The sequence below is a fragment of the Nothobranchius furzeri genome, chromosome 15 (assembly GCF_043380555.1).
Source record: "Nothobranchius furzeri strain GRZ-AD chromosome 15, NfurGRZ-RIMD1, whole genome shotgun sequence".
Taxonomy (NCBI): domain Eukaryota; kingdom Metazoa; phylum Chordata; class Actinopteri; order Cyprinodontiformes; family Nothobranchiidae; genus Nothobranchius; species Nothobranchius furzeri.
The window spans coordinates 55,073,773-55,089,707 of record NC_091755.1 but is presented as its reverse complement, the minus strand read 5'-3'; the positions used below and the strand labels follow the sequence as shown (position 1 = coordinate 55,089,707).

At 44.9% G+C, this 15,935-nt stretch overlaps 2 protein-coding genes across 4 annotated transcripts in view; both read left to right on the top strand.

Moving 5' to 3' along the window:
* Positions 1-6,065, top strand: part of LOC107391209 (acid-sensing ion channel 1) — a 63,157-nt gene extending 57,092 nt beyond the window's left edge. Inside the window, exons 3-10 of the mRNA XM_015968362.3 lie at positions 549-699; positions 788-915; positions 4,634-4,784; positions 4,918-4,974; positions 5,051-5,204; positions 5,393-5,484; positions 5,568-5,647; positions 5,741-6,065. Coding sequence (XP_015823848.1) covers positions 549-699; positions 788-915; positions 4,634-4,784; positions 4,918-4,974; positions 5,051-5,204; positions 5,393-5,484; positions 5,568-5,647; positions 5,741-5,857 — 930 coding nt within the window. The 3' untranslated portion in view covers positions 5,858-6,065. The remainder of the gene's footprint in view (positions 1-548; positions 700-787; positions 916-4,633; positions 4,785-4,917; positions 4,975-5,050; positions 5,205-5,392; positions 5,485-5,567; positions 5,648-5,740) is intronic.
* A 6,438-nt stretch (positions 6,066-12,503) lies between these two features.
* Positions 12,504-15,792, top strand: LOC107391211 (glycerol-3-phosphate dehydrogenase [NAD(+)], cytoplasmic). 3 transcript variants are annotated; one of them, XM_015968372.3, is made up of 8 exons: positions 12,504-12,660; positions 13,225-13,402; positions 13,502-13,642; positions 13,808-13,946; positions 14,109-14,221; positions 14,499-14,735; positions 14,863-14,969; positions 15,043-15,792. In XM_015968372.3, the coding sequence occupies exons 1-8, from the start codon at positions 12,512-12,514 to the stop codon at positions 15,137-15,139; spliced, it is 1,161 nt and encodes a 386-aa protein (XP_015823858.3). In that variant the 5' UTR covers positions 12,504-12,511; the 3' UTR covers positions 15,140-15,792. The 3 variants fall into 3 exon arrangements, with proteins under 3 accessions (XP_015823858.3, XP_015823859.1, XP_054602079.1); XM_015968373.3 differs by having other exon boundaries at positions 12,580-12,691; XM_054746104.2 differs by lacking the exon at positions 12,504-12,660 and adding an exon at positions 12,861-12,958.
* Positions 15,793-15,935: the final 143 nt, after the last annotated feature.

Below are 15,935 nucleotides of genomic sequence, written 5' to 3'. Positions count from 1 at the left end.
TGCCCGCTCTCCTCCAGTCTTCCCCGTTCTTCCTGCTCGGGTCGATGTGACTCACACGACGCTCGCCATGCAGAACACTGTTCAGAATGTTGTTTCTTTTTCACAGAGGCTCAATTAAACATTCATGACTCGGATTTCTATGAAAATTAAGACAGCATTCTTCCTAACTGGGATGCTTGGTCTCCATGGTAACATCCAGTCCGTTATAAGTGCCATAAAGAGCACGCAAGGGAATGTTAAATCACCGGTCTGCCAGTCTTCATCACCTCACTAGGTTGTGTAACAAACAGAAAACTAACTTATTATTTTCTCCTCCACCTACCCCTCAAAGCACATTATTCTCTCTCTCTCTCTCTCTCTCTCTCTCTCTCTCTCTCTCTCTCTCTCTCTCTCTCTCTCTCTCTCTCTCTCTCTCTCTCTCTCTCTCTCTCTCTCTCACACACACACACACACTCACACACACACCAGATTTAAAAATTGAGTCCAACACTGACCCCCAGTGGAAAAGCATTAATAGGTCCACCAACAACCTTCTTTGTGTCTGTCAGGTTTTCACTCGATACGGGAAGTGCTACACCTACAACGCAGGCAGAGATGGACACCCTCCACTCATCACGACCAAAGGCGGTATGGGTAACGGACTGGAGCTCATGCTGGATATTCAGCAAGATGAATACCTTCCCGTCTGGGGTGAAACAGGTGAGACCAGAATGATGTTCTTGGTTTCCTAACAATCTGGAGGATCTGTGAGGAATCTAAATACCTCACACACTTTTTCTTTCTCTAGATGAGACTTCATATGAAGCAGGGGTCAAAGTTCAGATACACAGTCAGAACGAGCCATCTTTCATTGACCAGCTTGGCTTCGGAGTGTCACCGGGCTTCCAGACATTTGTGTCCTGCCAGGAACAACGGGTACAGATGTGCACGTCATTTAATGAGCTGTACGACAAGTGGGACCGCTTCATTTTATTACAGATTTCCACTCAATTCCTCACTTAAGTTTAATGTACATATAGACAAACAACCAGTCTCACACTGACACCTAGGGACTGTTTAGTGCCTCCAAGAAGCCTGATATGTCATGTCCTGTGTTCCTTGTCTCCCCAGTTTATTCCATATTTCTCCCTCCCAAGTGTCCTCTCTGTCCCTTCCAGTGTGTTCAGTCTAGTTTAATTCTGCTCCTCATGTATCCTTTCATCATTTGGTTATAGTCTCTTATCTTATCTGGTGTTGTACAGCCTTCTTGTGTTTTAGTTTTGACTTCATTTCTCATAGTTCTGTTCTCTTGTCTTTGTGTTTCCTTGTTAACCAGTCACACCTGTAGGTCATTATATCAGTAATCATCACACCTGTTCCCTGTCTTCACTCACCTCCTCAGCAGTATTTAAACCCGGTCATGTCCTGGGTTCCTTGTGTTTGTAAGTGTATTGTTTGTATTCCATCCTGATCCTGATCCTGATCCTGATCCTGATCCTGATCCTGATCCTGATCCTGCCACACCACAACCTTACAATAAACCTTTTGGTTTTAACCTACCAGGCTGTCTCTGGATTACCTGCATTTTGGGTCCTGCTACAACCCCCAAATCATGACATGATATGCATGTTTTTGCTCTGTGGGAGAAAACCAGAGAAGCCAGAGAAAACCAAAACAGCCAGGATTCAAACCTGCAACCCTCTCTGTGCTAGGCAATGGTGCTGACATCTGCACCACCGTCCATCCATCCATTCATCCATCCATCCATTTTCATCCCCTTATCCAGAGTCGGGTCACGGGGGCAGAAGCCTAAGGCGAGAGGCCCAGACTTCCCTCTCCCCAGCCACTTGGGCCAGCTCCTCCGGGGGAATCCCAAGGCGTTCACTGGCCAGGTGAGAGACATAGTCCCTCCACCGTGTCCTGGGTCTACCTTTAGGTCTCCTCCCAGTTGGACGTGCCCAGAAAACCTGACCAGGGAGGTGTCCCGGAGGCATCCTGACCAGATGCCCGAGCCACCTCAACTGGTTCCTCTCGATGTGGAGGAGCAGCGGGTCTACTCCGAGCCCCTCCCGAATGACCGAGCTTCACACCCTATCTCTAAGGGAGAGCCCAGCCACTCTCGGAGAAAACTCATTTCGGCCGCTTAGCGATCTCGTTCTTTGGGTCACTACCCAAAGCTCATGACCATAGGTGAGGGTAGGAACGTAGATCGACCGGTAAATCAAGAGCTTTGCCTTCTGACTCAGCTCTCTCTTCACCACGACAGACCGGTACAACGCCTGCATCACTGTAGATGCAGCACCAATCCGCCTATTGATCTCACGCTCCAGTTTTCCCTCACTTGTGAACAAGACCCCGAGATACTTAAACTCCTCCACTTGGGGCAGGACCTCATCACTGACCTGGAGAAGGCATTCTACCCTTTTCCGAATCAAGACCATGGTCTCAGATTTAGAGGAGCTGATTCTCATCCTAGCTGCTTCACACTCGGCTGCGAACCTCTCCAGCAAAAGCTGAATATCATGTTCTGATGAAGCCAACAGGACCACATCATCTGCTAAAAGCAGAGACCTGATCCTCAGGCCACCAAAACGGATGCCCTCCACACCTTGGCTGCGCCTAGAAATCCTGTCCATAAAGGTTATGAACAGAATCGGTGACAAAGGGCAGCCTTGGCAGAGTCCAACTCTGACTGGGAACGAGCCCGACTTACTGCCGGCAATGCGGACCAAGCTCTGACACCGGTCATACAGGGATCTAACAGCCCATATCAGAGGGCCTGGTACCCCATATTCCTGGAGTACCCCCCATAGAGCCCCCCGAGGGACGCGGTCAAACGCCTTCTCCAAATCCACAAACACATGTAGACTGGTTGGGCAAATTTCCACGCACCCTCCAGTGTCCCCCTAAGGGTATAGAGCTGGTCCAGTGTTCCACGGCCAGGATGAAAACCACATTGCTCCTCCTGAATCTGAGGTTCAACAATCCGATGGACCCTCCTCTCCAGAACCCCTGAATAGACCTTACCAGGAAGGCTCAGGAGTGTGATCCCCCTGTAGCTGGAACACACCCTGCAGTCCCCCTTTTTAAATAAGGGGACCACCACCCAGATCTGCCAGTCCAGTGGGACTGCCCCCGATGTCCACGCGATATTGTCAGCCAACACAGCCCCACAACATCCAGAGCCTTAAGGAACTCGGGGCAGATCTCATCCACCCCTGGAGCCTTGCCACAGAGGAGCTTTTTAACCACCTCAGTGACCTCAGTACCAGAGATTTGAGAGAACAACCCAAAGTCCCCAAACTCTGCTTCCTCACTGGAAGACGTGTCGGTGAGATTGAGGAGGTCTTCGAAGTATTCTGCCACCGATCTACAACGTCCTGAGTAGAGATCAGCAGCACACCGTCCCCACTATAGATAGTGTTGGTAGCGCACTGCTTTCCCCCCCTGAGGCGCCGGATGGTGGACCAGAATCTCCTCAAAGCCGTATGGAAGTCTTGCTCCATGGTCTCATCGAACTCCTCCCGTGCCCGGGTTTTTGCCTTGGCGACCACCCGAGCGGCGTTCCGCTAGGACTGCCGGTATCCGTCAGCTGCCTCTGGAGTCCCACAGGCCAAAAAGACCTGATAAGACTCTTTCTTCAGCTTGACAGCATCCCCAACCGCCGGTGTCCACCAGCGGATTCGGGGGTTGCCACCACGACAGGCACCGGCGATCCAGCGACCACAGCTCCGGTCGGCCGCCTCAACAATGGAGGCACGGAACAGGGTCCATTCTGCACCACCATGCAGCCCTAAATCAACACTGTTTGATAATTTATAAAAAAAAATTGCTTCCATTCTTCCATCCATTTTCTATACCCGCGTGTCCACGCAGGGTCGCCAGTGCCTATCTCCAGCAGTCTCTGGGCATGCAGGAAGGGTACACCCTGGACAGGTTGCCAGTCCATCGCAGGGTAACACAGAGACACACAGGACAAACAACCATGCACACACACACACACACCTAAGGACAATTTTAGAGAAACCAATCAATTTGAAAATCATGTTTTTTGGACTGTGGGAGAAAGACGGAGAACCCGGAGAGAACCCACACATGCACAGGGAGAACATGCAAACTCCATGAAGAAAGATCCCAGGATGGGATTTGAACTCAAATCCTCAAATGCCAACCACGGCGCCACTGTGCTGCCCTAAATTTAACTTCCTTTCAACAACGGAGGTACATGTATTATTCTTGACCTATAAAAACTTTTTATATCTTATTTTTCTATCAGCTTGAACCCTAACCCGCACCCACACAACATATAACCAAAGAGATGTCTTTTTTACTCTTTAGTTACGTTTCGTTTCCATGGAACCCTAATTCACCAAGAGCAAACCCAAGGACTGAGGTTCAAATCTGCTCAGAATGTTTTGAACCTCAGCATCCGTACCAAAATGATCACCAGACATTAGATTATAAAAGTGAGTCTTCCTCCTCTTCTTCCTCAGTCAGACATTAAACCTCATCCTGCCATTTCAAAAACATCCTTGCTTTCGTCCTTCCTCCACACCATCATTCCTTTCTCTTTGACCTAAATCAGTGGTGGGTTATAGTCTGATCTGTTCGTAGATGAGCAGCACTAAGCTGTTTGTGATTCTGGTCACTGCAGCTGATCTACCTGCCTCCACCATGGGGAGACTGTAAGGTGACGCCCATGGAGTCAGAGTTCTTTGACATTTACAGCATCACAGCCTGTCGTATAGACTGTGAAACACGCTACTTGGTGGACAACTGCAACTGTCGCATGGTGCACATGCCAGGTAGGGAACCGCGCACACTCTCTCTCTCTTTGCTGCATCATCAGAGTTACACCAGTCACACTAGGGCTGATCAATAAATGCTTCAAAGAAAAAAGAAGCATCCATCTTTGTGTGTGTGTTGGATCCGCTGCAGGTGATGCCCCCTACTGCACCCCCGAGCTGTACAAAGAATGTGCAGACCCAGCTTTGGGTAAGACCTCCCTAACCCCCTTTAACCCTGGCTGTGGCCAAAGGTCAACATCTGCTGTGCTTTTTCTCCTCTCCAGACTTTTTGGTGGAACAAGACAACAGCTTCTGTGTGTGTGAGACGCCGTGCAACATGACGAGATACAGCAAAGAGCTGTCTTTTGTCAAGATCCCCAGCAAGGCCTCAGCCAAATACCTCGCCAAGAAATACAACAAGTCCGAGCAGTATATCAAGTAAGGAGTGTCGCGGGTCTGTTATATGAAGCTAAAGATTACACGAGGACTGGGGAAACAAGTTTAATGCTTCATTTGTCTTACTAAACCTAACTGAACCTAAGCATCATCCTCCAACAGTCACATGAGAGCATTTAGCTTTACCTGAACCACTTCCAAAACACACTTGTTCATTTTTGTCTCACCAGGGAGAATATTTTGGTTTTAGACATCTTCTTTGAAGCTCTGAACTATGAAACGATTGAACAGAAGAAAGCCTATGAAGTAGCTGGTCTTTTAGGTACAGTCACATCTCACTATTCAAGTTTAATTAAGCAACCGTGCTGCTCAGATCATAAACAACGCCATTTTCTCTGATTCCAGGTGATATCGGTGGTCAGATGGGGCTTTTTATTGGAGCAAGCATTCTGAGCATCCTGGAGATATTTGACTATATTTATGAGGTGAGGAAGCGAGACTTTCTTTCTCACTGAAAGTTGGCTCATTTCAGACTTTTCCCAACAACCTTGCTGATGCTGTTCTTTTAATCCCCGAAGGTGATAAAGTACAAGCTGTGTCACTGCTCCGATAAGAAGCACAAGCACAACAACAACGACCAGGGAACGGTCCTGAGCTTAGACGATGTCAAGTGTCACGTCAGTAACTTTCATTAATCCTCTGCGGTCTGGAGCTGGAAATGCTCTCCCCCTTTTGTCCGCAGGCGCAGGCGAAGAGTGAGAACTGTGCCTGGTGAAGCTTTGTCAGTTAGTCGCCGAACACGGTCGTGCGGCCTTCAAATACAAAGATGGACGGTCACGCAGAGAGCGGGGCAGCAGAAAGCAGAGATCTACGTGTCGTGATGATAAAATAACTGCATGGTCTTCTGTAAACACCTGTAAAGACTCAGCAACAGCTATGAAAACAGGCATTGGCTGAAAGGAGGTTCATTGAGTTGTGTTTAGTGGATCTGCTCTGAGGTGGAGTTTGTTATCTGTCAAAATGATTGGGTTTCTCAATTCTGTACTCATTTGCTGCCTTTATGTCTGTTTTTTTTTTTACTTCATGTCATCCATCCTCAAGACCGTCTTCCCTTGTTGAACTGGTGGCATCCTGCCAATACACTGACTGTACTACCTCATCTCTCTGCGCTACATAACATAGCTGATCATCAGCAAGGTCAGAAAGAACATTTAGATTTTCATATCAGAGCTGAACCAGTTCTCAGCAGCAAAACAACCAGTTTGGGACTTACTGGTATAAATGAAATCAGATGTCTGTTGAGGAAAAGTTGTGATGCACAAAGCTTGGATGGTTTCAAGATTAAACTGTTTACACACACCGACACACACCCCGATAAACTGAAGTGAACCTGCTAATAAGACAGTGCATACAGATAGATCTTTATTGTTATGATTATTGAATAAGAACCCTCATTTTACCCGTAATTAGATTAGAAAACCCCTCCTTAATCAGTTGCCTTCAGAAATGTCATCGATCAACTAGAGATTCATGACATGAGTGTTTTCCTCCATGTGAAAGTGGGATTGTCATCAGGAAAGGAGAATACATGAAACTGGGTTTATTTGGGGGTTTAGATCAATAATCGCTAAGGAAACAAAAACAGAACAAAAACTGCTGATGGAAAAGTAGAAGTTGATTCTGTAAGAAATAAACGAGAAGTGGTTGGATTTAAAGCAGACAGCATTAAAGGTCTGAGGGCTGAAATGATTCATAAACAAACTCCTGCAGAAGAAAACTTGTCCAAATATTAAAATGATAAAAGTCTTGTTTTCTTAGTCTTCCAACACAGAGGAATCATCCATCGTTACACAGGACTATAATGATCCGTCTTATCCATCCAGCTTATCCGGAGTCGGGTCGTGGTGGCAGCAGCCTAGCACAGAGGCCCAGACTTCCCTCTCCCCAGCCACTTGGGTTAACTCCTCTGAGGGAATCCCAAAGTGTTCCCTGGCCGGATGAGAGACATGGTCCCTCCAGCATGTCCTGGGTCTTCCTTTGGGTCTCCTTCTGGTTGTATGTGCCTGGAAAACCTCACCAGAGAGGCGTCCAGTGGGCATCCTAAGCCACCTCAACTGGCTCCTCTTGATGTGGAGGAGCAGTGGATCTACTATGAGCCCCTCCTGGATGACTGAGCTTCTAACCCTATCTCTAAGGGAGAAAACTCATTTCAGCCACTTACTTCCGCGATCTCGTTCTGCTGTCACTACCCAAATCTTGTGACCATAGATGAGGGTAGAAACGTAAATGGACCGGCACAATGCCCGCATCACTGCAGACACAGCACCAATCTCGCACTGTTATGCTTCACTGCCCTTAATTTTACTCCCCAAAATGGCCGTTCACTTTATTATTAAAATAACTAAAAACTGAAAAGAAAACAACTATTCAAGTGAAGTGTTGTTTTTATTTTATGCAACATTTTGTTGCTTCTTTTTTTCAGCTTGTCAGTCTTCAGTTATTATCACTGTTTCCAAAATGTCTCAGAAGAACAGAGAAGTGTTTCTCACGAGGGTTTCTCTTTTTATTTGAGATCACATCAAAGACGATGAACTCTCTGAATGTTTTTCCGTCTTCACGTCTCCGACTTGCTTGTCTCGTTGTCCAGCAGGTGTCTTAAAAATGTTGTTCAGCAGATCAGCTGCACGTCTGACTGCAGTTTGTGCCATCTGTCTGCGTGTCCGGTTGCATATTGTGATCTAATTCTGTGCCTGAGTGTTTCTACGGCGGCGTCTGGACATCGAGGCCGTGTTCTGAAGCTGATGTGAGGAAATCTGCCCTCTGTGAGCTCTGTAGTTGCATGCTGCCGAGATTCTTTTCTGTTTAGATTAAACCATTGTGTTGTGTCTTGGAGACTCTGCTTAACTCTGAGCTGTGTGTTCAACTCAGCAGGAAATGAGAATGTGTAGCTGTGCTGATATCAGGCACAAACAAACCATCAGCTGTAATTTTATGTAAATACTGCAGTGAGTGTGGATAGTAATCCTGTTGTAGTCTGATCAGCCTGATGTTGTATTTATTTCAAGCAGACCGTCTTAGCTCAGTTATGTGTACATATGATTGTTGCTTAATCCAGATGCTGCCTGTCTTACTGTATCACAGCAGCTGGAACCATGAATAGTCTTTACTTTGCCCTACAGGAGCTTGGGATTTCACTGCTTTCCTTTACTTTTGTCTTTAATGTCGGTTCCGTTTGAGAGCTGGACCGATTCCTGGTTTTCATTAACGTGTGAATAAATAGAATTTGATGTTTAATTAAAGATTACATGCTATCTTGATGGAACGGGTTGTCATTTTTAATGCTGCAAAGTGCTTTTCAAAACACGTTCGTGTTGAAAAACAGCTTATACCTCACCGGGGTCACAGCGAGCTGGTGCCTGACTCCAGCAGTAATCAGGTAGAAGGTCGGGGGCCAGCTGGACAGGTCTCCAGTCCATCACAGGGATGCACTGCATGGCTTCATCTGTTTTCAGTCGCTTTTATTTCAATGTGAGTGTATTTGTTCTGTATCGGTTTTTATGTTTTGTCATTATTATATATATATATATATATATTTTAGCCTTTCATCATAACTTATTCTCAGCATTATGGTGCATTGCTGTTTTTTTTTTTTTTTTTTGTCTTAAGCACTTTGGTCACCATTTATGCTGTTTGTAAAGCGCTAAATAAATAAAGTTGACTTGATTTGACGTGCAGAGACAAGAACAAGGAGGATAAAGAGTCTCCAATAAGCTTGGCATGCATGTTTTGTTCTGTGGGAAAAAGCTGGAGAAACCTATGCCACATAGGTGGGATTTGAACCAGCAACTTCTGTGAGGCAACAATGCTACCAGCTGCACTTTTGTTTTTCAAGACACTGAAGGAACATGTTTAAAATAAATAAACACACACACCGAATAAGCAAACTCGTAGAAAATAGTTTGAACCATTTCACACACAAACTTTAAACTAATGCTGGTACGAAGGTGCAGCTGCAGCCGTCATAACAAATAAAAAAAGACTGAGATATGAAGCTTTAACACAGAAACATGCTGTAGAAATATAAAGGTCAAATGCTTTCCTTCAAAGAGGAAAGGCTTTGGTTTGTTAAAGTGTGACTTAGTTTCACGTCCACTTGTCAGCTGGTTTGTCTCACGTTCTTGCACTCAGAAACCAGACTGCTGAGGTTAGTTCCTTCCTGTGTGGCCTCTTCTGGTTGCTGGCCAACTCTCACGCAACAAGGTCCTCTTTTGTTTGATGTGTTCAAACAGAATGTTTTCTCCCACCGTGTTTAAAGCTGCAAATGTGCTGGCTATGTTTTATTTTGTGTTCAAAGTCAACTCCAGACACGTCCTGGAAGTCCAGGAGGAGGCCGTAAACAGGCAGGCCCATGTTTACCACGTAGACTCTAATGTTGGTGAAACACACTGTCAGCTACAGTCTGACTAATATAAAGTTGGTTCAAGTATTTTATTTTTTCAGAGTGAGTTTTTGTGAAAGGTCAGTGTGCAAATAAGCAGTTACAAAGCACGGTTTCTCCGTTTCAGCTGCTTCAGGGTAATGTGGTTTTTAAAACACACGAATCATAATCCCTCTGGTGTAGATTTCATTTATGCATTTCTAATCTGTAAAACAAGATCATCGACCCATCTATCTGCTGCTTTACTCTGCACATGCAGCATGATTTTCTATAAATGACGAATAACATGGCTGAAATAAGCACATCAATAAAGAATTACTTCACTTCAATTGAATTCAACAAACAGCTATATACTGCTGTTTATGCTGCTCAATAAGGCACAGAACATTTACCATACCATACCATACCATTTTATTTCAAAAAGCGCTTTCAACATGGCATTACAACCAACCAAAGCACTGTGCAAAATAAAACAACAAAAGCATCAAATAGTCGAGTCATAAAATCATTTATAAAAATAATACTGTCATGAGTCGGGGTGAGTACTCTTCTCAAACATTCCAGCTTTGGGTTGTGATGCAGGAGAGGGAGGCTTCCAGCTGTGGCAGATTAACAATCATCAGTACCAGCTACTTAAGGAGTGGGAGAACACACCTCGATGTGGGATGATTACTACAACGCGGTAGTTTTCCAGCGAGCTACTGTTTTTGTGACGCTTGTGACTTTTGGGATTTATTGATTTTTGTAATTTTGTGTTGCTCTCGACTGCCTCAGGATTTTGGATCATCACTGGTGCAGAAACATCTGTTACTCACCTGGATACTCACCTTCTACATAAACCTTCTGGACTCAGCGCTCTGGTGTTCTCCTCCATCCGCTTCGCTCACCTGCTCTCCACACGCTCCCTCTCCTGGACCTACTCACCTGGACACACCCCGACTCTAGATCTGCCCTTCCCTATACCTCCACCTACCAAATTCCCTGTAAGTCTTTTCTCTGCACCTTACCAGTTAAGACTTGCCTCTCAGGACTCACCTTATCTGCTCTCCCCCTCAGATGCTTCCGTTCTCCCAACCACTGCTGGAATATCCAGTGCGCCTTATGTTCTCGTTATATAAATAAACTTTTAATTTTGTTTAAAAACCTGTGAGTTGTTTTGATTCTGCATGTCCTGGGTTAAGTGCCTTCCCCAGACCATGACAAATACAGAACGGTTACAAATAAAAACGATAACAAAATTATTAAAAGTACCACAGGTTTAAGATGGGAAACTCACAGGAGAAGGAGGTATGACAAATTGTTGATGCTAAGAATGGAAGGCCATGGAGAAGCTATGCGTTTTCAGCCAAGATGTAAAGATGGGAAGCGAGGGTGCTTGTCTAACCGGAAGAGGTGAATTCCAACGTTTTGGGGCACTTAACATCTCTGATGTAATTTAGGACACAGATCTGCAACCTTAATGACTCAAACCATGTTCATCCCACTAAACATAGGTTGATGCTTTTATTACAGATTTTTTGTGTTCTATTTTCTCATACTAATAACTTGCTGTATATGTTACTATTTCACATTCTGATACGTTAAAGGCACACTTGGCAGTTGTGCTTGCTTTTAACACCCCCTAGTATTAAGTTTCACTTTTGATTCCAATCTCCTTGTGGTGCACACAGAGGGTGATATGCATTTGAGTGACTCCTTAACCTTGTAAAGGATAATTTTAGCACATACTGGTTCTAGAAAATTTTGAAATAGGGAAATGTTGCATATTATTGCTTTAAAATTCAGCTATTTGCAATAGATTGGCAAAACTAAGTCACTTTTGCAGCTATCTGGCTGACTAAAATGAATGTTCTGGTGCCTCTGCAGAGTATTTGCTCTGTGTGTCAGGAAGTTGCTTAAACAAAGTAAGGCACAGGGTAAGAAGACTTTCAGCTCAGCAGTAAAACTAGCAACACCTTTGTGTATGTTAGAGTAATTTTACTGTGGAAATTCCATGCAGTCATTTCTAACATTTGGACATGTAAATGGCTAAAAGTACCCTTTGATGTTGTCTACTTAAAAGAATAACTGAATTCATGCCATTTTTGATCAAAGCTACAAAGAGAAGCAGAGTGGCTCCAGAACTGCAGGCTGCAGTCCCCTAAACTCTTTTTTTTTAAGGTACACTAAGTAAGGTTGACATATTTTCACATCTTTTTTGTGAGCCAGTAGGTGTTAAAATGACCCTGTCCAGGATGAATGAAGAGCATCTCAGTGCCCTCTGCTCCTTGTGGGCAGAATGCCACTTTTACAACTTGAGCCTCTCTAGATGGGTGGCCTGAAGTCACATAAAGTCATGTATCTCACAAGAAGCAGGAATGCTTCATGGAAATCCATGTTTGCACCTCAGAAAAGATGAGCTAGAGATGGTTGGTGTTTACTGTATCATGTTCATTATGGCGGCGCCTCCGAACTGAAGAACCATTGAAAACCTGCTAAAGCACGCTAAAACTGGCTTTTATATTCTTTTTTTCTTTAAGTTGTAGCTACTCCTCAAAATTAATCCACTCATTTGCAAAAATCTGAACATGAAAATAGTAGAAAGGGTAAAAGCGCATTAATAGCTTTCTACAGAGACAAAATTCATCATTCTAGAAATGCAAGTGGGGGCTGCACACAGTCACTCTGAGGGCCACAAAGGGCCCTCGGGCGTATTTAGAAAGTGCTTGATGTAGCTTTAAAAACTCCATCTGAGCACATTATGGGTTGTTTAATATGATGTTTTATGATGTTTTTAAAACACTATGTATAGTTTGCTAAATCTGTGTGTATATATCATGGAAAAAAAAATACATCCAGAGCTCCTTCTGCTCTCGCATGGTCTTGTTAACCTTTGTCCCATAAATGAGTGACCAGAGTCGGCCTTCGCTGGATGGGCGGTCCGGTGTCCCCCCGCCCCCCAGAACAGGTTCATAAGATTCGAGTGTTGTTGCATAACAGGACCGCAGACCTCCGTTCAGCTCCACGTCTCCTCACCATGGCAGCAGCGAAGAAAGTCTGCATCGTGGGCTCTGGAAACTGGCAAGTTGTCTGATCCATGATGAAGCGTCAGGTCCGGTTGTATGCTAACGTCAGAGCCGACTCGCGTTAACTAGCATCATTCACCATCCCGGTGAAGTTGGGTCCAGCCGTAACCGGTACCAGCTACGGACCGGTTCGTTAGCAGCTACTCGGCGTAGCTCTCAGACTGGACGAGTGTTCAGAAAAGTAACCCCGTGAGTCCATAAGTGGACAAATGCGTGCCCTTGAAATTAGCTATTATGTGTTTATGTTAGCTTAGCTTGTTGTCACCAACAGGATTCCATTCAAAACCCAGGAGGTAAAAGTTATAGAGTCGCTTTGAGAGTTTCATAAAGATAAAGCATTAATGTTGATTAAATCAACATATCTTTGAAATCGTTCAATTAATTCGGCTTATGTTTAAGATTTCTCCTGCTTACAGATTGAATTTACTCTTGTTTTCAGTGGTAGTGATGTCTACTTGTAAATAAATGAAATAACCCAAAGCCATGCTTGTCTCCATTCAAATAAAATGATGAATGTTTACAAAACAGAATTGAATAGACGTGTCTGTTTACAATCCAGGGGCTCTGCCATTGCCAAGATTGTTGGTGCCAATGTTGCTCAAAATCCTAAATTTGACAACACAGTGAAAATGTGGGTGTTTGAGGAGACTGTGAACGGGCAGAAGCTGACTGAAATAATCAACACCACCCATGAAAATGTGAAGTACCTTCCTGGACACAGGCTACCAGCAAATGTGGTAAGGGGCTGCTGCTTTAACTTTTTCTTTCATGTCAAATATATGTTGTTCCAGTGAGATTTTACGTCTAACTCCATCCTCCTTGATTTGTTTTCCCAGCTGGCTGTGCCAGACCTGCTGGAGGCGTCCAGTGATGCAGACATTCTGGTGTTTGTGATCCCTCACCAGTTCATCGGCAAAGTGTGCGACACCATAAAGGGCAAAGTCAAGAGCGACGCACTGGGAATATCTCTGATTAAGGTTTGACTTTGCTCTTTGTGCAGCGTGTTTTTTTTAATAATCAGATGTGAAAGTTTCACCATTCCTCCCAAGACTCCGGCACAGTGATAGCACGGTCATGCAGTCTCGTTGTGTAATGTGATCTTTGAGCCAGATGCCACCATGTGTACGTTTTTGCTCTTCCAGGGTGTGGACGAGGGTCCTGATGGACTCAAACTCATCTCTGACATAATTCAGGAGAAGCTTGGCATCACAATGAGCGTGCTGATGGGAGCCAACATCGCCAACGAGGTCGCTGATGAGAAGTTCTGTGAGACCACCATTGGTGAGCCTGACCACTGTTTGGTGTCATCAGTTTGTGGGTGGAAGGTTAATCTTTGGTTTTCCTTTTTTGTGTATCTGCATTCTTGATAGGATTAATAGTCATCGGATTGCTGTACTAACACAGGTCATTTCAGAGCAACTATGTATTATTTTCTGCTTGCAGGCTGTAAGAATAAAAACCACGGCGCTCTCCTGAAGGAACTCATGCAGACCAACAACTTCCGAGTTACAGTTGTGGAGGAATGTGACGTGGTGGAAATCTGTGGAGCTCTGAAGGTGACTTTACACCTTCCTCAAAGTCTGACTTAGTCTTTAAAGCATCTGCACTTGTATAGACTCACGTTCATTAGAGGTGAATGTGCAGACAGTTAAACCAATCCCAGGTTATAATCTCTGAAGGGCTCTGAGGGATGAACTGATATGATCAATGTTCTGAATTTACTGAAATGGCGAAGGGATGGATTTAGTTGAGCGTCATTAATGTTCCAGGCTGTCTCCAGCCATGTTTCCAGCTGCAGCGGTAGCTGATGCACTTGCTTCATCTGTTCTGCAGAACATCGTTGCGGTCGGTGCTGGTTTCTGTGACGGTCTGGGCTTCGGGGACAACACAAAGGCAGCGGTAATCAGGCTGGGGCTGATGGAGATGATCGCCTTCGCTCGGATATTTTGCACGGCCGGGCCTGTGTCCTCCGCGACCTTCCTGGAGAGCTGCGGCGTGGCCGACCTCATCACGACCTGCTACGGAGGCCGCAACCGCAGGGTAGCAGAAGCTTTTGTGAAAACAGGGAAGGTGAGCGCTTGTGGGGTGACTTTAACCTATTGGTTTGAGGTAAACATGACTATCCGGTGTGTAAAAAGCTCATTGGCAGTAAAACAGTTGATCGTGTTTCTCTTTTAAACGGTCTTGCCTCGCTCAGTCCATCGAGGATCTGGAGAGAGAAATGCTTAACGGCCAGAAGCTGCAGGGACCAGCAACAGCAGCCGAGGTTTATCTCATCCTCAAGCACAAAAACCTGGTTGACAAGTAGGTGGAGCGGTCTGGGACGCTACCATCTGCAGTAGCATCAGTTAAACGCTAACACCTCCTCTCCCCACAGGTTCCCTCTCTTCAATGCAGTGTATCAGATCTGCTTCCAGGGCCATCCGGTCACAGAGTTCATCAGCTGCTTGCAAAACCACCCCGAGCACATGTGACCAGGTAAAACCGACAGACTGCCTTCCTCGCGGGAACAAGCCCCTGGAGCACTTCTGCTCCCCTCCAGTCAGACTCGACGCACACAGAAGGCTACAGAAGTTCTTACCTTTTCTCTTTCCGTACGGAAACTTGAAGGATAATTGTTTTCTCGTCTCTAGTTGGTGGTCAGATAGTTTAAACTAAGTCGGATGTAATCAGATTACTTGGTGTCAATTTGTAAAGTCTCAGCAGTAATATAGAAATCTACATTTTATAAAACCTCTGGAATAGTTGGATCTGAAACTGACATTGTAATAGTTTATAGCACTGTTATTACCAGCTTATAGCATTAATGTCTCGGTCCACCACCGGTGGTTTGATCAGATACCTCTTTGATTTTTAGCTGTACATAATTCACTGACATGCCCCTCATGTGCTGTTAATGAATATATTTTAACTTACAAAACAAATGTGCCTTATAATGCATGGTTGGCCTTTTATTATCATTTATTATCGAAGAAACCAGCAACTAGAAGCACTCTGGTGATCGAGTCGGTTTAAATCCCTCTCCCATGAGACTGAGCAGCACAAACTCCTTGTTGCTTTTCAAAAAAACTTGTTTTTGAGATAATTTAGGACTGAAGTTGAAGTTTTCCCTCATTTCATAAAACTACCACTACAAGGCAGCTAATTTCTGTGGAGTTAGAAGTCAGTTTTCTGAAAAGCTGCAAGGATCTTGTTTTAATTACTGCTCTGTTCTCATGTAGTCATGGTGGCCAAACTGCTGTAGAAGGGTTCAGGAGAACCAGAACAACC